The 25,224-nt window shown below is 40.0% G+C and overlaps 1 protein-coding gene across 1 annotated transcript; it reads right to left on the bottom strand.

The window, feature by feature from the left end:
• Positions 1-153: 153 nt before the first annotated feature.
• On the bottom strand, positions 154-25,168 carry LOC143298370 (NADP-dependent malic enzyme-like). Its single transcript, XM_076611272.1, has 13 exons — positions 25,036-25,168; positions 22,639-22,771; positions 20,356-20,639; positions 19,329-19,404; positions 17,505-17,666; positions 16,085-16,188; positions 14,471-14,580; positions 12,838-12,935; positions 11,924-12,037; positions 9,910-10,021; positions 7,914-8,056; positions 6,731-6,901; positions 154-6,251 (listed from the first exon to the last, which is right to left on the bottom strand). The coding sequence occupies exons 1-13, from the start codon at positions 25,095-25,097 to the stop codon at positions 6,012-6,014; spliced, it is 1,809 nt and encodes a 602-aa protein (XP_076467387.1). The 5' UTR covers positions 25,098-25,168; the 3' UTR covers positions 154-6,011.
• Between the last annotated feature and the right edge of the window lie 56 nt (positions 25,169-25,224).

Here is a 25,224-nt window from a genome sequence, read left to right as displayed (position 1 = left end):
ACAGGTCCCAAAGTCTCAGTGGTAGTTTTGCTACAGATCCTTTGGTCAGCCTTTTGTTAAATAAACCATTTGCTGAAGAGAGCAACACTCTGTTTTTAACAAGTAAAAAATATTTTTTTAATCAAACTTAAAGAAAATACAACTACTTCCATGTAATATCAATCAGACTTTATTGGATAAATAAAATTAAAAAAATCAAAAGAAAAAAACAGGACACTAAAAAATGGTTTCCATATATGATGTATTTCCATTCAAACCCTAATGCCCAATGATGTTGAACAAAGTGCACAAACTGTCTCTAAAAAATCTTCAAAGTCATATATGTATGAACAACATGATTTATTTTTTTATTTCCATTCCAAAGACAACATAATACATGATTATGTTTGTTTAAAAAAACAACAACACAAAAACCACAGATATAATGAGATAAGAACCCCAAATTATTCCTTTTCCATGTGTTTCAAAAGACTCACAAAGCACTGGGGAACACCAATCACATTATTAAAAAAACAAACCCAGACACATCCAATCCCGGCTGACTTAACACATCTCTGTTTCAATCTCAATGCTTTGGAGTATCTTATGTAGTCACTGTACAACAGCATCCAGCTGAAAAATGGTAATTCACAAATGTGAATTCACTCCCTAGTCTACCCCATTTTACCATATGAACACAGAATGAAAACTCTTTAGAATTTTTAACACACAACAGTTACCCTGGAGAGAGAGAGAGAGAGACAGAGACAGAGACAAAGACAGAGAGAGAGAAAGAGATTGAGACAGAAAGAGATAGAGTTCAATAATATAATATATACAAACATTCTATTTATCCAGTGTAAGTTTATCTATCACCATTCACCACTGAACAGTCCAAATGTAAATTGAATGGGCCACCTTTGAACCCATAAATAATGTTTGCAACCATCATCATCTGGCAAGACTTTGTGTCTTCTCATGTAGTAGGCAGACACATATATGGCATCACAGGAGAAATGAAATCTCAAAAACGGAATCACATCTCTGACAGTTAAAACGTTCTGTTCACAGACTACCTTCTTCCCTCTTTCCTTTCTTTCTCCCTCTGTCTCTCCTCCCCCCTAATCACATTTGTTGTTGTTTACTTCCTTCATCATGTATACCTGAAGCTTGCCTACTACTACTCTGTACACCACAATACTTGTATCCCATTTCTCCCTGTTGTTGGGGATCATTTGTATTGTGCTTCGGTTGCTGTTTGTTTTGTTTTTTTCCAATCTATAAGTACATCAGAATGTTCTCACATCAGACGCCTAACACCCTCTGACATGCGCTAATTCTTGAAGCAATGTGAATGATTTTGCTACAATTTTCTTCTAGACTGTCATCCTGGTGATGCAGAGAATCAACAATGATTAACTCCTTAAGATCTCTGTGTTCATATTTCTACTATAAAAAAGGAGTGTTTAATTGTGTCCTCTGGCCTGAAACAGGATGAATTTTTGGAAGTATGTAGCCTTCTTTGGTACAGACAGTTTTGTCAAGTTCCAAAATATCATGAATGGAATCATTGAGCAAAAATACATTCACATAACAATGAATATTTTTGTCAAATTTAAGAAGAAAAAAAAACAAAAAAAAAACAATAACAACACTGAGATGAACATGAATCCAAACAGTAAGCAAACAATCTTCCATTCCAGTGACCAAATTTATATGGGGAACTGGGGGTGGGGTGGGGGGGGAACAAAAGGGAGATTAATTTGGGAAACTTTGGGGACCACCACCACCACCACCCCCCACCCCCTCCCTACTACCAATCAATCCATAATCCCTCCTCTCCAACCATGACTGTTTGTGAAAAAATAAATGAAGATAACATGTCCTGGTCCCCGACTTAATTTTTAAGGAAACTGAACCCCACACCCACCATCCATCCCCATCCCCCCAAATCATCGAATTCTCATCTATTCTCCTATCCCATCTGTTTGTAAAAGTAAAAATACACAGTAATGTGACCAGGCTAAAACTTCAAAACATTGTAGAACTAAGACATAGTTGTGTGACCTGGCTTACACTTCGGAACATTGTAGAACGGAGTTTCCTGCGTTTCCCTCCATTGTTTCGACTTTTCCCCCTATGTTTATGAAAGCATTCAGTCTTCAGCTGCTACATCATTCATGGCACATGTATGTATTTCACAATTACTGAGGAGGGGGATAAGGGGGGAGAGGGAGGGGGCTGAAGCCTCGCTTTTGTGCTTTACAGTTACTGTAAAAAAAAAAAAATCTATTTTTTCTTCTTCAGGATGCATTCTTCTGGTGGACCAGTGGTTGGGGGGATATAAGGTCTAACAAGGCTTTCTCAGTGAAGCGAGTCTGCTCTTTTCGTGATGCATGCATCACTTAGACTGTCTCATTACACGTAATGCATGACGAACATGAATGTATTGATGCATCTCCAAATCACAATCATTATTTGCACAAATTGACAAAAAAGGGGGGAAAAAAAACAAACAAGAAAAAGAGCAAAATAACCAGAGTGGATACAACAATCATTAATCGCCTTGATAATTTTTCTGTTTTGGATATTATAAAATTTGTTGCCCGATACATGGTTTGTCATATAACATCACAGTGTTGCAATTACATGTGTGCATTTGCATGTGTGCATGCGTGTGGTTGGGGGTGGGGGGGTGGGGAATGGGGAGTAGGGGGGAAAACAAATATCCTCTGTGGAAGGTAGATTACCTGACACACACACAAAAATTAAAAAGAACTGCAAGAAAAATGAAAACATATCGGCATAACAGTGATTCTAATCGATTTGATCGTTATCGGCAATTTGTTCTTTGACCCTGAGCACAGAATCACTTATATTGCAAACACTTCTTAGGCTTGTCAAAAGAGAAGCCAAGTTGTCAAAGGTTTGTTCCTTACACGTCACTGAAACTGCTATTCCTGCTGGTCACAAACATTTACTACTTGGCAAGCAGCAAAAAAAACACAAAAAAAAACAACAACAAAAAACATATTGTTTACTGGCACATTTTTTTTCTACATAATAAACAACAGGAAATAGATACTTACAGAGAAGGCACCTAAAAAAAATAAATTAAAAAAAGTAAATAAAATCTGGTAGTCAAAGAAAGTAAAACGCACCTAAGTAAAAGTCACAATTCACACACACAGAAACAGGTCAAGCCTTATTCAGGATCTTTAAATTGCTGTCAGGGTACATAGGACAATAAAGTAAAATTACAAAAAATAATATAAAAGTAGTTTGATTTAATGAAAAAAGATATATATATATATATATATATACATATATGAAAAAAAAAATATATATATATATATATTAGACAGAAAGAGAGATACACATACACACATGTATGACCTGAACACCTGATGGGGTGGTCTTTACATATATTTGTCTAAATTGTTTACTGCTCTCCATCAAAATGCCTAAAATAAAATTTTAAAAAGTCAGTTGCTCAAAGTGTGCCATAAAAAGTAAATAAAGAAAAATGACAGGTACATTCTACACTTTTATATCAAAATACTGAACTCAGAAGAACTTTTAGCTGGACGTCTTCATGGCTAACGCTGATGCTGCATTTATCAATTAAAAAAAAAAAAAAGAAAGAAACTGAAAACAAGGAAAGAAAACGAAGAAAAAAAATATCAAGGAAAAATAAACTGAGACCCCTACACATTATAGGTCTCCAGTGTGGTTCTGAAAAACAACACTAACGGTCAAAGAAAAATCACCACAGTATTTCAAACAAACAGTTCTTTTTTTCCACCTCGAATGTCATAAAAATATCTGTAAAAATTTATAAAAACACACCCACCCTCACACACACACACACACACACACACACAGAGAGCAAAAAATGCAGGAAAAGAAAGCATCTTGTTTTGAAAATACATTCTCCACTAATCTGACATCACCTACCCCATTATTCTATTCTATGAAAATAAAATATTCTATTCTATTCTGCCCCTGGAATCAAAAGCTCAGAATATTTATAGCTGGGAGAGAAAGAAGAGTAGGTAACAGACACCACTCTGCAGAATATTCAGTTTGGATATGTCTGACAAATAATGATTTAAAAAACAAACAAACAGTTATTTCCTCCAAAAAGGAATATTCCCTTCAATGGCATGATGTTGTTGTGTATGGCGATTGCAGAGATGGTAGTGGTGGAAGTAGTTGTGGTTGTGGTGGTGGTGGAGATGGTGGTGGGTTTGTAGTGATGACGGTGACACTAGGAAGGGTATGCAGCCCACTTTCGTGGTGGGGTTTTCATCGCTCACAGAACGAGAAGTGGGTCATATGACGGCATGCGCTTCCCACCATCATAACTGCCTTCTCTTGAGTTTGCACTGCCTTTGTTCGGACAACTTTTTGGCAGAGTTTATAAACGGATCAGTTCCAATACATAATGACAGATATATTACAAGAAACACGATCAAAGTTTACACTGAAAACTAAAGCAAATAATGGGTGTAATTATCAAACCAAATATATCTTGTAAACTTGCAAAAAAAAAAGTCACCGAAAACGTTCACAATCCTTTTGTCAGAACAGCAATTTCCATGACAAAATTTTAGCCTTTTGGTGACCTGGACAAACAAACAAAAGAAAAAAAAGGAAATGGAGATGTGCATGTGCACATGGTTCTGGCTAATAACTGTAGAACCTCCATGAAAATCAAATGAAAGTGGGTCTGCACACCCTCCCTACAAACAGTGATGAAAACCATTTTTGTTCAAACAGTTGACCCCCAAAGTCCTCCTTTGTCCACAGACTGATGAGCAACAAGAGAAAATAATTCCACATTCAGGTGCATGTTCACAGTGCTCACATCGTCATCACATTAAAGTCACTTTCAACAAGGACACCCCAAAACTGACATCATTCCACACACTAACAACAAACAACACCGTTGCAAAGCAACAACAACAACAAAAAAGATTTTGAAAAGTCAAAAACTATTACACCAAAAGCTGTATCTGCTGTAAAAACTACAAGTGAAAACAAAAATTTAAAGGAAACAAGACTCTCTGAAGGTTTAAACAGTTGTTGAGTTATAAAACCAATCATGAAGGTATACACAGAAATTGCCTACAAAATATACACTCAAGCAAATACATTGATATAAAAACGGAAACAAAAAAAAACAAACAAGCACACGTGATAAGAATGCAAACAGTAAACTTTAATCTTACTTCTCGCAAACTAAAAAGAAAGGGAAAAAATGCTGAAGGACAGCATTATCCTGTGTGGCTTGCTACGTACCACAGACACACACAATGTTCAAGTTCATTTGTGGGTAACAACACTAAACCTTCACAATGTCAATCATGCCAGCTCCTATCAAGCCAGCAACAATTCTAATACAACATGAATGTCACTGGTAACAATTCTACACACCAGTCCAAACCAGGTTAAAAGAACAACCTCACCATTCTCATAGTCCTGACAGACAGTCTCATACAAACACAATGTCCGTGACTGAACGACCCAACCGTCAAAAAATACCTGGGAGTTAATCATCATCTAATCTACTGCGATCCGACAACAGACATATGTGTGGCTTAAAATCAACACAATTAACAAAAGAATAAAACAACAACAAAATTAATGTGAAATTCATCCATCCAAAAAGAGGAAAACAAAAGAATTTTCACCAAAGTCTAAAACAGATTAAAAAAAAAAATAATAATAAAAAGAACAAGCAGAGAGGGAATTTTAAAATGACAGAGCCAAAGGGAAACTAAAACAAACCAAAACAAACACAAAAAAACAACAACCAATAACAACAACAAAAGTCTAATGACGAAAGTCTATAATAACCAAAACAAATACAAAAAAAAAAAAAAAAAAAAAAAAAAAAAAAAAAAAATCATTGATCATGACTGTTACAAGTCCATCCAACAACAACGACAGTCACCGTCATTATCCCTGCACCCACCCCCACCCCTGCCCCCCTCCCCATGTTTTCGGTGTTGGGTGGCGCTGGGTCTTCATTGCGAGGGCCACTCCCAAATCTCGGGCTCGAAGCACTCGTACTGCGTATGGTACAGGAAGGAGCGGACGAACTCCTCTTTGTCCAGCGGCTCAGGGTAGGTGGACGCCAGCCCCTCCTTGTAGACGTACTGCGCCAGGTCGGTGGCGATGGCCACCGACACCTCCTGAATGTCCGACAGCGGAGGGTACACCCGCCCCTCCGCCAGGTGCTTGTCCGTCACCAGGCCTGCCAGAGACTGGAGGCATCGCAATGGAGTGAAAATGATGTGAGTATCAGTATGTGTGTACAGTGTGTGTGTGTGTGTGTGTGTGTTGTGTGTATGTGTGTATTGTGTGTGTGTGTGTAAGAGAGAGTATGTGTGTGTGTGTGTGTGTGTGTCTGTGAGAGAGAGCGTGTGTGTGTGTGTGTGTGTGTGTGTAAATCATAAAAAAATAAAACTAACAAATGGATAAAAGTGCTAAAAGGAAGTAATGCACAATATATACTTGAAAACAAATACCTTTCTTCAAACATGCATACTGATCAAAACGCACACATGATTACATACATTTGGACACACACACACACACATATACAAACACACTCATACAAACACACATAAACACAAACACACACAGACACAGACACACACACACACACATAAATTTGATACACACACACACACACACATGCACAGACACACAGACAACACACACAATCCACACATTCCAATACCTGCGCAGCCCGGAGGAAAACCTTGTCCTCAATGTGCCTCACCCCACATGTGAGCACGCCCAGAGCCACTCCGGGGAAGATGTAAGCGTTGTTGCCTTGTCCAGGATGGAAGGTCTTTCCGTTCAATGTGCATGATGGGAATGGGCTGCCACTGGCAAAGACACATCTCCCCTGGAAAAAAAAAAAAGAGTACCATCACCATAAACTATACACAGGTGTTGTAATGATTATTTCTGCCCAACTTTTGGTGCACTGAGGAGGAAAACCTGGCCCTGTATGGTGAAACTCCACGAGAAGCTCTGGGGATCACCTAATGCACTACAGAGGACTGCAGACTTCACGTTGCAGACCAGACGGACCGCATGACCTAGGGAACTCAAAAGGAGACGAAGAAGTAATGATTCATATCTTACTCTCCTACTGTTTCGTGTGTGTGAATGACACAAACATCTCCCCTGAAAAAAAAGAGTATCATGACCAGAAACTATACAACTGTTGAAATGATTCCTGTTCTGCTGTGTCCGTTTCAGGGTGTCTGGTTAGCTCTGTTGGTTGAGCGCCAAGCTCATATTCAGAATGTTGGGGGTTCAAGTCACAGACACCCAACATGGTAAGTGCCATTTTTGCCACCCATCTTGATGTGGAGTCATTGACATGTAATGTGAGAGATCCCTTACCTTTTTCAGTGTATGTCTGTTCAGCAGTGTATTACAGATAAAGTTACATTTGTATTGTATTGTATTGTATTGTATTGAATTGTATTGTATTGTCCTGTGTGTTACACTGTGTTGTGTTGTGCTGTATTGTATTAACCGTTGTCTCAACATATTTCTCTGTGTGAAATTTTGTAGTCCATGGGTTCTTTTACATGCTCTCGTCTAAATGCATGCTACATACAGAACTTCAGTTTATCGTCTCTTCAGAATAACCAGTAGTCCACTCAACCACTAAAGGGCTAGTACAGGGGAAGAAAATACTGGTGAGTGTGGAATTCTATTCCAATGCCCTCAGATTCTCTCGCTGCAGACCCATCACTACTAGGCCACCACTCCATTATAATACCTATATCTACAGTCATCATACATAAAGGCAAGAGACTACCAGTATGCCATCACTCCATCATAATATGTATGTCCATAGTCATCACAGATAAAGACAAGAGAGAGAGAGAAAGATCCCTTACCTCTGTCAGAGTGTAGGCCTGTTCAGCAGTGCACTCGGCCATGCTGGTCGGATTGGAGAGAGCGAAGATGACAGGACGTTCGTTCAGTTTGCCCATGGCCTTGATCACTTTCTCTGTGAAAGCCCCGGGCACTGCGGCAGCACCTGAGAAACATGTGCCAAGTGTCACCTTGATCATTTGTATTTCTATTTGTATTTGTATTTCTTTTTATCACAACAGATTTCTCTGAGTGAAATTAAGGCTGCTCTTCCCAGGGAGAGCGTGTCACTACTCTACAGTGCCACCCTTTTCTTTTTGTATTTTTTCCTGCGTGTAGTTTTATTTTTCTTATCGAAGTGGATTTTTCCACAAAATTTTGCCAGGAACAACCCTTTTGTTGCCGTGGGTTCTTTTACGAGTGCTAAGTGCATGCTGCACAAGGGACATCGGTTTATCGTCTCATCCAAATGACTAGCGTCCAGACCACCACTCAAGGTTTAGTGGAGGGGGAGAAAATACTGGCGGCTGAGCTGTGATTCAAACCAATGCACTCAGATTCTCTCACTTCCTAAGTAACGCATAACCTCTAGGCCATTACTCCACTCCATCACTCCATTATTCAGCAGCACCTGAGAAAGAGATGTTAAGTTTCACCTTGATAATGCAGCCGCACCTGAGAAAAAGAAGTTTCACCTTGATCAAGCAGCAGTACCTGAGAAAGAGGTGTCAAGTTTCACCTTGATCATGCAGCCGCACCTGAGAAAAAGAAGTTTCACCTTGATCATGCGGCAGCACCTGAGAAAGAGGTGTCAAGTTTCACCTTGATCATGCGGCAGCACCTGAGAAAAAGAAGTTTCACCTTGATCAAGCAGCAGTACCTGAGAAAGAGGTGTCAAGTTTCACCTTGATCATGCGGCAGCACCTGAGAAAAAGAAGTTTCACCTTGATCAAGCAGCAGTACCTGAGAAAGAGGTGTCAAGTTTCACCTCAGTTTCAATCCCTGTCCACTTCTGTGCTTGAACTGAGTTCTGTTAAAGTCTTCAGTGTCGGCAGACTCATGGGGGACTGTTGTTGGAGGGATATGGTGGCAGTCTCCACTTCTAGGGGTTGGGGGGAGAGGGGATGCCTATTCAGTCTGGCTCCATGACTGAACGATTATTGTTGTCAGCAGGGGGCTCGGTATGTGAGGTTTTGAGTACATTAAATCAGAGCAGGTGCTATTGAACACCACAGAAGTGACTGTAGCAGTGCAGGGTCTCCTCTTGTGTGTGGTCTACTGGCAACTTGACATCAATGGTTCCCTGTGGGATGCCAACACAAGGACTGTGACAAACGGACCAGGGTATGGCTGCGCATGGGGGACTTGGAATGGGCAGTGTGGTAGTAATACCACTGATACAGTGCAGATGATGGGGTAACAGAAAGAGAAAAGAAATTTTTTTAACATGCGTCTGGTGAATATCGTCAGTGAAACTGAAAGGGGGCCCACAGAGGAGCAGCTGTGTAAGTTCCTTCACAAGCTTGGCAGTCTTCCTTTCAAATAAAAAAAAAAATTACTCCCTTTATGATTTCCCAGCCTTGTATGTCATCATGCACTTTAAATAAGTGGACACATCCGTGGTGGACTTGCTGGTACACTTCACTGTTATGGAAAAAACAATGATGAAAAAAGAAATTTTCTTACTCTATCTATTCTGAAGATGAATAATTTTCAAGCTTAAAAAAAAACAATAACAACAAAAAACAACAAAACAAACACAAAAATACAGTTTAAACTGGTCAAGAAAAGACATGAAGCTTTACAAAGTTATTTCCAAGAGACAGCACAAGATCTCAAACACACACACACACACTTTTCCATCACCTGATCAGACTCAATCTAACTATCTCAAACAGAAAAAAACAAGAGAATTGTACATCATGTCTAATCCTAGGCTTTTTGTTAACAAAACATCAATCAAATATCGTAACACAAAATAACACCAATAAGGCAATGACCAAAAAGATGACAACCCACCAATCAGAACAGTGGGTTTGATGTCCTCTACGATCTCCTCCAGTGTGGTCAGTGGCTTGTGACGCTTGGCGAAAGGCGCCTTGTGTTCCGAAATCCCTCCTGCCGGTCTGTCCTGCTCTCACAGCAGTGCACATGCACACAAACACACTCACAGTGAGTATTCATTCACCAGCCTCTTTCCTTGCTTGGTTGCTTGCTCGATCATTAAGTTAGATTAAAGTTATAGGTTCCATAGCCTTTTACGATTATCGGGGCGGTGAATTCATATTCACTGTGTCTAGGGCTCAGCACAGGAAGACATGGCCCAATCCTCTCCTTCCACCACTTCTAACCTTCCACAACTGAAGTCAGGTACCTAGCCACGCCTAGGAGGAATGAGGAAAATTGGAGTCATGTGCCTTTTACCAAGCTGAAACATGGCCTCCAACCCTGATCACTGGACCAAAAGTTTGATGCCTAATGGTAACTGATTCTAGCATGGCACCTTGATTATTACTGCTCTTTTTTTTTTCTCTTGTGTCTGGATGCTGTGGCACAGCCCACAACATCCACAGCATGACCTTGATATGAATCCAACATGACTGAAAACAAGAAGTCACATGTAAACGTGAGGTAACCAGCAATGATCATCAAGGCAAGACGAGGCAAGGTAAAACACACACTTGAAGTACCATTCACTCCATCAAGGACACTCCAGTGCACCACTTCCGAGTCAGTGCTGCTTGACAACAGAGGAGGTTGCCAGGCTTTATTTCACTGTGCCTTATTTCTTTACTTTTCTGTCAGCTGACTGAACTAAGTACTGATCTGACGTCACGTGACTCTATTAGCAGTCAAAGTTTTTACAGTATATGTTTGGTGTTTAGCACTTCGGCAAGGCTCCACGGATGTTATCTGCATGTGAACCTTCGTGTGGAATAACACACACTTTACTGTGCCTCACCAGAGAATATCGGTATTAATCGATTTCCCTATATCATTCATAACACCAGTTCACTGTAAAAGACCCCACAACTGTACCAATGACTGGGACAAACAGCGAAAGCAGCAGCCCAGTGCAGTAACTGTCAAAAAAAAAAAAAAAAAAAAACCCAAAAATGTCCTGTGTGTGTGAATCCTTACTTTCTCCTCTTCTCCAAGCTATCTTGTTCTCCATAACTCAGGTTTTCTCAGCAATAAGTTTTATTGTGGCATGTCATTCCAATCAGTATACACTCCTGGAAATGCGGTACGTGTACATGAATGTGCAAATGTGTGCGTGTGTATAGCCTTTAACAATCATTGGAGCAGTGAATTCATATTCACTGTATCTAGGGCTCAGCACAGGAAGACAAGGCCCAATCCTCTCCTTCCACCACTTCTGACCTTCCACAACTGAAGTCAGGTACCTATCCACGCTTAGGTGGAATGAGGAAAATTGGAGTCATGTGCCTTTTACCATGCTGAAACATGGCTTCCAACCCTGTGTGTGTGCATGTGTGTGTGTGTTGTGTATGTATATTTGCGTTTATTAGGAGGGGTGCAGCATGTATTACATATGTAATGGTATGTTTGAAAGTGTATTTTTGTATGTATGTATGCATTGTGTTAATGCATGTAAAGTTTGCAAGGAATATTTTATTGTGAAAATGTAACACTGATGTAATGTGTCAGACATAATATCAAGTGTTTTGTAAAGCATGTGCAGCAGTTTTCTGGACAGAGTGCTATATAAGTATCCAATATTATAACAACAACAGCAACAACAATAATAATAATAATAATAATAATTGCTATTATTATTATTATTATTATCATCATTATCATCATTATTATTAATTCTATTATCATTATCATTATTACTACGACGACGACTACTACTACTACTATCATTATCATCATATTAATAATAATTATCATCATTATCATCATTATCATCATCATTATTATTATCATCATCATAATTATTACCAGCATCAGTACAATTATTACTATCATTATGGAGTTGAGGAGGGATATTGGCGGGCTCTGTTACCTTGACAATGAGGCCTTTGGAATCGACCATCCAGATACGGCTGTAGGCTTCTTCCTTGGACAGACCCTGTTCCCTCATGGCCAGGGCTAACAGCTCAGCGATGCCGATGTTAGCCTGCAACAACAATCACAAATATCATCTTTTCTTCTCCGCTCGTGGGTTGCGGCTCCCACGTTCGCTCATATACACGAGTGGGCCTTTACGTGTTTGACCCTTTTTTTAACCACTGCCATGTAGGCAGTCATACTCCATTTATTTGGAAGGGGTGGATGATAGGTATTGTCTTCTTTCCATAACCCATCAAACACTGACATGAATTACGGGATCTTTAGCCTGCGTTTTGATCTTCTGCATGTGTATACATATGAAGGGGGTTAAGGCACTAGCAAGTCTGCATATCTGCTGACCTGGGAGATTAGAAAAAAATCTCCACCCTTTACCCATGAGGTGCAGTGACCGGAATTCAAACCTGGGAGAGGGACCCTAAGACTGAAAGTCCATCACTTTAACCACTTTGCGGCTGCGCCGTCAATTGCAGAAATATATCAAAGTCATTTCTGCTGTCAGGGAACAAAACCATACTGCAAACTCATATACACAAACACACACACATTCACACACATACATGCTTGCCCACTAACAAGATATAAGGGTGGCTATATGGTGGGGTAAAAACGATTATGCACATTAAATAAAAAACGTCCACATGTGGATTGATTAATCAATCTACCAACTAATCACTTTAATGTCTGAAACAAACAGTGAAAAAGAATTGCCTTCTGAGTGAACAAGGAATTTACAGCCCACAAACACACACACACATAAAGCAAAAAATTTTTAATATATTTTTTTTTAAACCAAAAAAAGCCAAATACATGCACGCAGATGGCCCCATGCCCACCCCAGGCACTGACCTCTCCAGCCCCTTGGAAGACAAACACATTGTCTACCAGTCTCTTGCCTGTGATGCGCAGAGACGCAAAGACGCCAGCAGCAGCAACAGCAGCTGTGCCTGTACAGATAACAAAACATATCAAATAAATATACATATATAAAAGCCATGCCAACTGTGATTACAGATCTCACTCAAAGCTACAGCACACAGAGAGAGAGAGAGAGAGAGAGAGAGAGAGAGCATACATGCCTACAGGTGATGTAAAAATCATGAACAATCTGATCTTTTTCAAGAAATTTCAGAAACACACAAAGCTCTTACAAATGAAATGCTTTTCTGCCCTTTCAAAACTCTGCCACTATTCACTGGCTTCTTTCCTGAAGATCTGCTGGCATCCACTTTGGTATTTTTTTCATGGCAAGGTGCACTCTTCATCTTCTTCTTCTTCAGTCTCACACTCTGCCTTGTGTCAGCTCGCCATCTTATCAGCTGCAGAGTCTGACACGCAAGACAACGGAGAACAAGCAGTAACTTTACCTTGAATGTTGTCACTGAAGGTATGACACACAAAACAACAGAGAGCACAGCAGAACTTCACCTTGCATGTCGTCACTGAAGGTATGACACACAAAACAACAGAGATCACAGCAGTAACCTTACCTTGAATGTTGTCATTGAAGGTATGCCACACAAGACAACAGCGTGCACAGCAGTAACCTTACCTTGAGTTTCATCATCGAAGGTATGACACATAAGACAACAGCCAGGACAGCAGCAGCGTTACCTTGAATGTCGTCACTGAAGGTATGAACACAAGACAACAGCAAGCAAAGCAGTAACCTTACCTTGCATGTCGTCACAGAAGATATGACACACAAGACAACAGAGAGCACAGCAGTAACCTTACCTTGCATGTCGTCACTGAAGGTATGACACAAAAGACAACAGCGAGCACAGCAGTCACCTTACCTTGCATGTCATCACTGAAGGTATGACACACAAGACAACAGCGAGCACAGCAGTAACCTTGACTTGCATGTTGTCACTGAAGGTATGACACATAAGACAACAGCGAACACAGCAGTAACCTTACCTTGAATGTGGTCACTGAAGGTATGCCACACAAGACAACAGCGAACACAGCAGTAACCTTACCTTGAATGGCGTCACTGAAGGTATGACAAAGAAGACAACAGAGAGCACAGCAGTGACCTTACCTTGCATGTCGTCACTGAAGGTATGCCACACAAGACAACAGCAAACACAGCAGTGACCTTACCTTGCATGTCGTCACTGAAGGTATGACAAAGAAGACAACAGAGAGCACAGCAGTGACCTTACCTTGCATGTCGTCACTGAAGGTATGACAAAGAAAGACAACAGAGAGCACAGCACTGACCTTACCTTGCATGGCGTCACTGAAGGTATGACAAAGAAGACAACAGAGAGCACAGCAGTGACCTTACCTTGCATGGCGTCACTGAAGGTATGACAAAGAAGACAACAGAGAGCACAGCAGTGACCTTACCTTGCATGGCGTCACTGAAGGTATGACACACAAGACAACAGAGAGCACAGCAGTGACCTTACCTTGCATGTCGTCACTGAAGGTATGACACACAAGACAACAGAGAGCACAGCAGTAACTTTACCTTGAATGTCGTCGTTGAAGGTACAGTACTGGTGCCTGTATTTCTCCAGCAGCCGAAAAGCATTGTGGTTGCCAAAATCCTCAAACTGAATCAGGCAGTTGTAGCCGTACCTGTCAGGACCAGACTGACAATGAACCAGTTTGTATCAACCATTTTCAGCAACTAATGGCTAATCCCTTCTCTCTTTTTTTTTATTACTGCTTAATGGGGATGACTTTTTTTTTCTTTCTTTTTTTTTTTTCTTTTGTTCATCATTGAGTTTTGGGGCTAACCATTATTTTAATTGATCATTGCATTTGGAGCTGACTACTTTTCACCACTGCTTTTCGGAGCTGACTATTTTCAATCACTGGTTTTGGGCCTGACTATTTTTAATCACTGTTTTATTAAGATGACTATTTTTAATCACTGATTTTTGGAGCCGACTATTTTTCTTCCTCACTTTTTGGAGCTTTTTTTCCTTTCCTTTTTTTTAATCATTGCTTATTGGGCCTGACCATTTTTCTAATCACTGTTTTTTGGGTGTGCCCATATTTCGAATCACTGTTTTGGGGAGCTGACTATCTTTTTAAGCATTGCTTTTTGGAGCTTATCATATTTAACTTTTGCTTTTTGGATGGGGCTGACCCTTTTTTCTTTTCTTTTTCCTTTTTTTACCGATCTCTTACAGTCTGTAGCCAGTTCTGTGTCGGAAAGCTTATAAAAAAAATTTAAAAAAGAGGACAGGAATGTGAGTGTGAACATGAGTGTAAGCACAAACTGTTCTTTTTTTTTTTGATATGACTCACATGTCTTTGTTCCTACCTCAAGAAACTGTAGTTTCAAACCTGCCTCAAAACTGCACACATGTATCACAGCTGGGAAGGACTTTGAGACACCAGAAAGCACACAAAAACCAACATCTCCTACTGAAACACAACACATGGTAACGTTTGGGGACAACTCCTACTTAAACACAACACATGGTAACGTTTGAGGACAACATGTATACTGAAACACACAACTCATGGTAATGTTTTAGGGACAACATGTCTACTGAAAAACAGTCCATGTAGAACAACTTCTACTGGAACACAACTCACAGTAACATATGAGGACAACAACTTATGCTGAAAAACAAACCATGGTAACATTTGAGGATAACAACATGTCTACTGAAAAACAACCCGTGGTAACATTTGATGACAATAAATTCATACTGAAACAGGACCCATAGTAACATCTGAGGACAACTGTCAACAACCTTGGATATGTTTGAGGATAATCAGAGCTTTCTTCTTCCTTCTTTTCAAATTAAACATAAAAGACCACAGAACATAGACCACAGAACATTATGACAGTCAGTTCAGCTCAGTTCAGTTACTCAGCGAGGTGTCACTGCATTCAAACAAGTCCATATTATACACTACACCACATCTGCTAGGCAGACGCCTGACCAGCAGCGTAACCCAACGTGCTTAGTCAGGCCTTCAGGGAAAATAACAAGAAATGAAGTAAAATATGATACAAAAGTAAATAAATAGATACGTGGTTAGATTAATGAACTGACAAATTAATTTTGACCACAAAAAACCCACACAACTGACAAAACAATATGCACTACTGTGTTTTTACCTCTTGGCCACAGCTCTCATGAACTCATCAATAAAGTCATCGTACGCCTTCCCGGTCACCCGGTTCTCAGGAGTGCCAATGTAGAGAGGGTCCTCATGGAGAGCCTGAGAAAGAAGCACAACAGTTTTCAATGCCACATGTACACATTCCAAAGGACTGTCATCGAGTTTCTGGGACAGATTCAGTTTCTCAATACCACATAATCACTTTCAGTTTCTCAAGGAGGCATCACTGCACTAAGACAAATCCATCCATATAATGCCACACCACATCTGTGTGGCAGATGCCTGACAGCAGCATAACCCAAAGCACACGTCAGACTTTGAGTGCATGCATATAATTATATTTGTGTACCTATCAGAGTAGATTTCTTCAACAGATTTTTGCCAGAAAACAACACTTATGTTGCCAACAACTCAGAGCACTATGTGCATGCTGCACAAGAGACCTTGGCTTATCATCTCATCCAAATGACTATACACTCAGATTTTCCAGTCAAACTTGGGAGAAAGGGCTTGACCAGGATTCAAACCCAGACCATCAAAGACACTGTACTGGCAGATAAGTGTCTGAACCATTTTGCCACATTCCTCCTAGGACAGAAACACAGTTCTCACAATACCATACTCACATATGATATAATGTCTTCACAAAGTTACTTGGACAGAAAAAGTTATCAATACCACACACTAATATAATACAAGGTCTCCACAAAGTTACACGGACAGAAAGTTTTCAATATCGCACACATGAAACAAGGTCTTCACACATTTATACGGACAGAAACTGTACTCAATACCACATTCACACATGATATAAGGTCTTCACAAAGTCACTTGGACAGAAATAGTTCTCAATACCACAAACTCACACAGGATACAAGGTCTTCAGGAAGTTTCTTTGACAGAAGGAAAGTTTTTAAGCCATACATAAACATAATACAGGGTCAACTAAACTACTCTTCAGTCATTACAAAATTACTTTGCTAGTGTAAGTCATTTTTCTAAATTAAAAAGTGCAATTAAATAACAACATTAAAAGAAAAAGGTGGAAGGGGTCTATTACAGGACATGAGTGTGTACAAATGTATAACAAAAAAACAATAAAAAACAACAGACAAACAAACCAAAAAATGTATACATATATATATATAGTGTGTGTGTGTGTGTGTGTGTGTGTGTGTGTGTGTGTTCAACAGTGCAGACCTTTGATTATTTCTTCTCATTTTCTGCCTGTCTGTGTGTCTGTGATTTGACGGATGCTGTGAGCACCCACTTTACAATGTAGACAAAGTCATGCACCCTTAAAGTAACAAACCAAGTTCAAAATCAAAACCAGAGTCAACCACCAAACAAATCCAGTTCTGTCCAGTCCAGTTTTTAAGTGAGCCCAGCTCCCATCACTACTGACACAGACTGACCTTGTTGTTGGTGCCCACGTCCAGGCAGATCGGCAGGCACTTAGAGGGGTCGATGCCTCCAAGGGCAGTGTACAGAGAGAGCTTCCCCACAGGGATGCCCATCCCGTACACCCCGAGATCTCCCAGCCCCAGGATCCGCTCCCCGTCTGTCACCACGATGGCCTGCAGCACACACACACACACACGTCAGCACATCAACTCTTTCACCCACTGCCAAGTTTCTGTGTAGATAAACATTCCACCAGCCCCCAAATAATTTGGACTTGACACCAGCCCCCAAACAGTTTGGACTTGACGATCTCAGTCACACGATTGGGATCATGTCAGAACAACATTGTGGACTTGTTCACTTATAACTAAGACTAATGGGAAGGTTAGAAGATTTCCTGGTGGTTACAGCTGTCGAGCTTTGTTACATGTATGTATGTATGATAGTCATTTGTGTCCAATTATGCCCAACAGAACAACAGAGGAAGATTCTGCTGTCCTAACTATCTGGGCTGATATCACAGAATGATATAAGCTTACAGATGGGTCAAAAACAAAGTTAAAGCTGCATATCAATGGTTTCTCCAACGCAATGGGAAATCATTTACAACTTAGTCTTTTGTGAAAGACGACGACTCTCAAATTAGGAGGCAAGATTGCACTGGCTCTTAGTGCTGTAGCCTTGGAGGCTAGTTGGCCTTTGGAAACCTTCTCAACACCAGCTGTCCTAAAACCCTCTTGGCTGAGAGAGTGGGGATATCATTTGGGCAAGACACTCTCCACTATAATCAAGCTTTGTTCCAATGTGATAAACAGTCTATGTAACATGACCCCTCAATGTTAACTAAAGTTGACTATGGCAGTGAAAGAGTTAAAAAGGTTTAAGTTAAAAGTCCCACAGCCATTTATGGTCATAGGAGAAATGCATTCAAATTCACTGGCTGAGCAAAGGAAAGCAGGACCCAATCCTCCCCTACCCTTGCTTTAGTCTTCCCAGACTGAAGTCTGGTACCCAGTCACTCATGGGTGGAACGAAGAGGAAAACTGGAGTAAAATGCCTTTTCCAAGGACACAACACCATGTCAAAATGGAGCTTTGAACTCCAATCACTTGTGAACACTGTATCAAAGTCCAACGCTTGAATGACTCTGCCATGGCACCCCCCCCCCCCACCCCCCAAATACATATTGAATAATATATAAATATTATATTATTAATTACACATTTTAACATGCATATATGTACCAACACATATATTAACTGTTGACTAATTGGTGCAAGTCAGTCTAGTTTCCTGTCCTGTCTGTGAAAATAAATGCTTTTCTAATATCCCCTCAAATAAAGAATTTTGTATTGTCTTTTTGTATCTACTGGAGCACACACATTCCTCACATAAAATTTGGATCATTCATCAAGTTTATAAGATACCTGTTGTAAAACAACCATTTCAAAAAATAACAATATCAATAATAAAACATCTCATCAAACGGTCTTCAAACACTCATTGTGTCATACACAAATGCATAATACTTAGAAACAGCCAAACAAGGAACAACAATGCATTACAACAGAAACACAAAACCCAACTGATCAAACAAGGTAATGGATAACACAAAAGAATCTATTCACAAAACCAAGAAATTTTTGTACTGGAAGGAGAGTTGACATCCTGGAGGGCAGGGATGGGGGAGGGGAGACATATGTTTCGATATTTATTACAGATTTTTTCAACAGACAAAGTTAGATATTGAAAAAAAAAATTATATATTAACACACACACACACATAAGATAACACAGTTGGAGAAAAAAAACAGTTTTGTTGGAAGACAATTCACCTTCACATTTCTCTCGGGCCAGTTGCAGATCATTTCATAAATGTGTCCAGTGTCCTTGATAGAGATGAACAAACCTCTGAAAACACAGGACCAGTGGAAATGAATTATCTTCACAGTCACTGGAAATGATAGAAAAGAAAAACAGTGGTACAAAATCTTCTCTCCTTTTTTTTTTTTTTTTTTTTTTTTAGGGGATGGGGCTTTTTGTTACTTTTTTTTTCTTTGGGGGATGGGAGGAGGTAGAGTGGATGGATAGGGATCTCCACCTAATTTGTTCCTGAAACAAAGGCCTTTTTTTTTTACTTCAACTGTGAAACTGTTCTGTTGATTTTCATTGTTGGTTACAGCCCAGCTCACCATGCAGGGCCATACCAGGGCTGAAAAAACACAGTCAATATCACAATCAATCACACCAGAATCTTAAAAAACAAACTTGGAAATGAAAAGTAAGCTCAAGTGCAGTCATATTCATGCACATCAACCAAGGACATGCCACTGACATTGACCATTCCATCAATTTTTTGACAGAGGATAACGAAAAGTAACCCATGTACAACATAATTATGCAAGATACACAAAATCATATACAATAACAGAATGCAAAACCAAAAAAATGCCAGTGGGCAACACACATGTCCAAAGCCCCAAAAAGATTACAACATGGTAACAATACCCAATTATCAAGTCCATAAAAAGAAAAATATTTCAAGTGAATGTTGTAGAATATATGTTATCTGTTTTTGGTTGATTTGTGTTGTCGATTTCTTGTGTTGTGCTTTTTGGAGGGGGATGGGGGGAGGGGGTTGGTGTGGGTTTTTTTCTGTCTCCTTTATCCTCTTTCAACATGATCTCCTTCAGTAAAGGACTTGACCTTCACCTGAATCAAAAAAAAAAAAAAAAAAAAAAAAAAATCATTAACGTTACCTGGATCTGCAAAAGGCAGCCACTACCCCACCCCTATCCCCCCATGCCCCTTATCTCCAACCCTCACCCTACCTCCCACCCCAAACCCTCCGTCACAACCCACCTGGGTCTGCGAAAGGTGACACCATACTGCTGGCAGGCCAGACCCACGGTGGGGGTGTACACGATGGGCATCATCTCCTCCACGTGGTCCGTCAGAACACGGTAGAAGAGGCGCTCGTTGCGGTCCTGCAGCGACATCAGGTAGATGTAGCGGTCCAGGTCACTCTGCCGCTTGCTAAAGTTGGTCATCACCCGCAACATCTGTTCCTCCACCGTGCGGACCACGGGAGGCAGCAGACCGTGGACGCCCATGATCTGCCTCTCCCTCAGAGTGAAGCCCGTCCCCTGAACAAAGAAGAAGAAGAGGGTCAAGCACCACCAAGTCTGTGAGTGTGGTGGGAAGGGACAAGTGTGGGTATACTATCTTTGTGCTTGTATGTTGTGGTGTGTTGGGGTTGGGTTTTTTTTTTTTACATGCTTGCAAGCAATTCTTCCTTGTCTTATAAGGACATAAAGTCTGAAGACTGACGGGACTTTTAAGGAGACAGACAGGCCACAATGCAAACAGCATCTTATGTACTGTCACAGGAACAAACATGAAGGCATCAGCTGCTGTTCATTATCACTGGAAAACAGTCATTTTGTTTCATTCATCCCACAAATCTGTTTGGACACACTGTCCACAGAATGTGATGACACATGATACACAAGGTGTTATTTTTTGCTATATCTCTTAAACTAAGCATGATCTTTCCATCTTACAAAAACCAATGTCAGGTATGTAGATCTATAGTGCATGTCATCATCAATAACAATAATTTTCAAAAAAGATCAGCTGAAAAAAGACTTATCTTCACATACCAATGTATTTACCTGACTGATAACAGCTGAAAAATAACAACACAAAATCATCCATCAATCTGATTACACTATTTATGTCCAGTGGGATGAAGTAGTGAATAGGAAAACATCCCCCTCTTCTCTAGAATTGCCACTTTAAACTTAGAATTGAAGGGAAAGGTATTGTTCTCATTAAAACAGGGGTACAATGTCAGATGATAACTTCTTCATAACATACCTATGGGTGATATATATCTCATTCAAGCAATCAAAGAGGACAAGGGCATAGAGAGGATCAAGGTCACAAGCTTTTTTTTTTTTTTTTTGCATGTTCTGGAGTACATGTGTCACACACTCCTCATTACAGGCTCAAACTCTGTGAACAATGTGCCAGAGAACTCAACAGTATCAGTGAGGTTTGGTGTGTCAGGGTCAAAGCTTCTTCTGATCTGTTCGATCTTACCCATCAAAAATTGTTTGAGGGAAGGAGAATATCAATGGCTTCACCCATCATTCGACCACTGAAGCACTCACTGTATTGCTTCTTAGATTCACTTATCATGTTTGTCACCAGATTACGCAGCTGCACAAAAATCTCTGTGCACCGTCAGACCCAATTCATGCATATTACGCTCTGCTTAACACCATTGTGCCATGACCTGTTTGACTTCAAGAGCCATCCAGGGAGGAGATGCAACGTTTATGTTTATAATTTGTTGTAAATATTTCCACAAACAAATTCATAACATAGAAATATACAAAAAAAAAGGAGCAATAAGCCTTGGTCTCTTCTTCATCAAAATTATCAACATTATCTTCTTAATCATTCTACAAGTTTTCTTCATCACTGTCGGAATCATTCATAATTTCCTCAAATGTTTAAAATAATTTAGTGTCCGAGACATCAGACAATCATGGTGTTAACACTTTGAAGAAGACTGTTTCAATCCTCGGGAGAAAAAACAATTTCACAGGAACTTTTATAAGTAAATCACTATCTTTCCTTAGCCTATCAACATCAGTCAGTGGTTCTCCACCTACTAAAACAGGCACACATGCTTGATGAAATATCTCCTTAGGTTATAATGAAATTCTTTCACTACCATCAGCAACTTTAGTTGACCAGACAGTGCACCATCATAGGCGACTTTAGTCGACATCAAGAGGTCTTGCCAACAACTGAAAAAGACAAATTTTCACATTGTTACAAAGCTTGATAGCTGCACCACCAACAGAACAATGACTAACCTGAGCGCCCTGATCCAGTTTGTAGTGAACAAGTCCATTGTATTGCTTTGACATGAACCCAAGCCTGTGACTGAGAGCATTACATCTAAAATAGTTGGCGCTGAGGAGCATGTTCCACACAGAAACTTGGTGGTGAAAGAGTTGACAAAGACAGGCACCACTGAAGGCTGTGAGAGCTCTTTTAATAAAAGTTTAAACACGCAAAGCAGTTAAGGGGTTAAATTGAGGACAATGACTAGTGTGGCTTAATTAATACCTTGTTCATTTTGGGATTCCTCAGGATGTCAATGCCACGGATCCGGGTGTGGTTGATGATCTTCTTTGGGGGCTTTCCATCTTTCTTTGACTGCTGGCTCCCTGATGTGTGCAAGCTTACACTCAACACTCGACTGCAACAACAGTGATGACATACACCAACATTCATTTCACATTTTTTTTTTTTTTAATATAAAAAACCCCTTGCTTCTGTACATTACTACATGACATCTCAATAGAAAGAGCAACTAATTTCATTATTCCTCATGCCACTTTCAAAATATGAAGATTAACATTCACACACACACACACACACACACACACACACACACACACACACACACACACACACACACAAAATGACATACATATTCCAACAGAAAGAACATTTACGCTTCACCATTTCTTGCCTTCTGAGTGCAAGCACCATACATACCTGAACATGAACATTCACAACAAAGTATACGCTTACCAAATGTCGAGAAATGGACAGACACATATATGTATACATAATGTGCGGTATACAAAGATAACAGATCAATTATCTCTCTCTCTCTCTCACACACACACACACACACACACACACACACACACACACAAAACAAAAAACAAACCAACAACAACAAACAAACAAAAAACACACACACAATATACACACACACACACACACACATATATATATATATATATATATATATATATATATATATATTATATAGAGAGAGAGAGAGACAGAGAGAGAGAGACAGAGAGAGAAAGAGAGAGGGGGACTGGGGGCAGGGGGGGGGGGGGCAACAAACAGAGATAAAGACACAGAGACACACAGACATAGAGACACAGAGACAGACAGACAGACAGACAAGGGAGGTAGATGGAGAGAAGGTAACACTTGGCTGCTGCTGGTACCATTCCACAATGAAGGGTGCTGGAGTGTTGTAGAATAATATAGTGACAGCTTTCAATTAAAATAAGAAAAGGGTGAGGTTTTCTCGTTGCAGTAAGAGTGCATTTTTCTCTATTATAGTTTTACTGGTTTCTGATGGAGCCCTTGACAGCTTGAGGCAAAAATTGGAAGACGAGAAAAAATTAATAAATCTTATGAATAGACAGTGCAGAATATAATTTTTTATTCATTAACATAATTCAGAGAGAGTGAGGCAGCTATGTATATTAACCATTTATTTACAGGAGTATCCTTCCATGCTTTACTGTTGCCATTGTACCCAATCTTGCTCTCAGTTACTTCTATACAGTAGTTATACATCTACCTATATAGTTATACATCTACCAATATCAAAACACACACACACACACACACACACACACACACACACACACACACACACACACACAACATAATGACTCTGGGTTGATGGCTTTAAAAGTCAGTCTTTTTTTCATGAAACAATGTTTTTCAACTTGTTTAACCCCACCCCACCCCCCCCTTCCCGTCCTCCCTCCTCCCCCTTCTCTCTCTCTCTCTCTCTCTCTCTCCTATCTGTACATTTATCAGTCTCTAAGTCTAAGCATCACTCTCTGAACAGAGATGAAGCCTGTATCCAGTGTAAACACATGTCTGGCCATGCATGACCTGCTTGACATCAAGTCTTTAACCTTGTCTTTAAACCAGTGCAGATCGCTTCATTTGAACTTAACAAATAAAACCAATAAAGAAAGATGAAAAACCGTCATGACAAACACTTCATGATAGTAAGAAATGAAGACCTGGGAACTTCTTTTACTTAGTGCCTGAAAAAAAAATCATTTGAATTCTATTAAAATTAATCATTCAATCATGTGGATGTTTGACTGATGCCAGTGACTGCTTTTTCTTTTCTTTCTTTCTTTTTTTTAACAACTTTCCTTTTCCTTAAACAAACATTTTCTTATAAAATAGTTTATTGTATTGAGCATATAACATACTCTCTGATTGATCTCTTTTCTTTCTCTCTTATCTTTTCTAATTTAACACAAATCACTCCGGTCCTACATGTGTAAACACATGTCTCTGTTTATGTTTACATGCCGGATGGTTCGCGGCCGTACAGGGGGTGTGTCCTTCACCCAGCCTTTTAATCAACGGCGATTGATCAACTTCAAGTCAGACACCAAAAACTGAAAATAAACCTCAAAGAAATCAAACAAGGACAGGACCTGATACCAGTTCCTTTCTAACCCACTTCCCCAACTACTCTCTCATGTTGCACGAAAGAAAAAAGAAAAGGTGGGTTCCAAATATATAGTTTGGAGACCCCAAATATCTTGACATTGCCTTCGAAACGTCCTTCACCGAACTGTTACTGCGCTGCTATTTTAGTCGGAATGTCATTAACCATCAAAACGAGGAAACACAAACCGGCAGTATCAAATGAATCTTCGTTTGTGAAAATTCACTCACCTCGTAAACTGAGCTCTGCTGGCAATCTGCTGGATGATTTGTCGAGTCAAATGCGCGGCCATGGTTGTTGACCTCTGTGTTGTTTCCTTTGTGACCGTCTGGATTGCACTACTGTTCAGACGAGCTTGCACTTTTTTTTTTCTTTTTCCAACCGACTCCAGCACCACTGTCGATAACTCTATGTCTGTG

The sequence above is a fragment of the Babylonia areolata genome, chromosome 23 (assembly GCF_041734735.1).
Source record: "Babylonia areolata isolate BAREFJ2019XMU chromosome 23, ASM4173473v1, whole genome shotgun sequence".
NCBI classification, from domain to species: Eukaryota; Metazoa; Mollusca; class Gastropoda; order Neogastropoda; family Buccinidae; genus Babylonia; species Babylonia areolata.
This window is presented reverse-complemented; position numbering and strand designations above follow the sequence as displayed.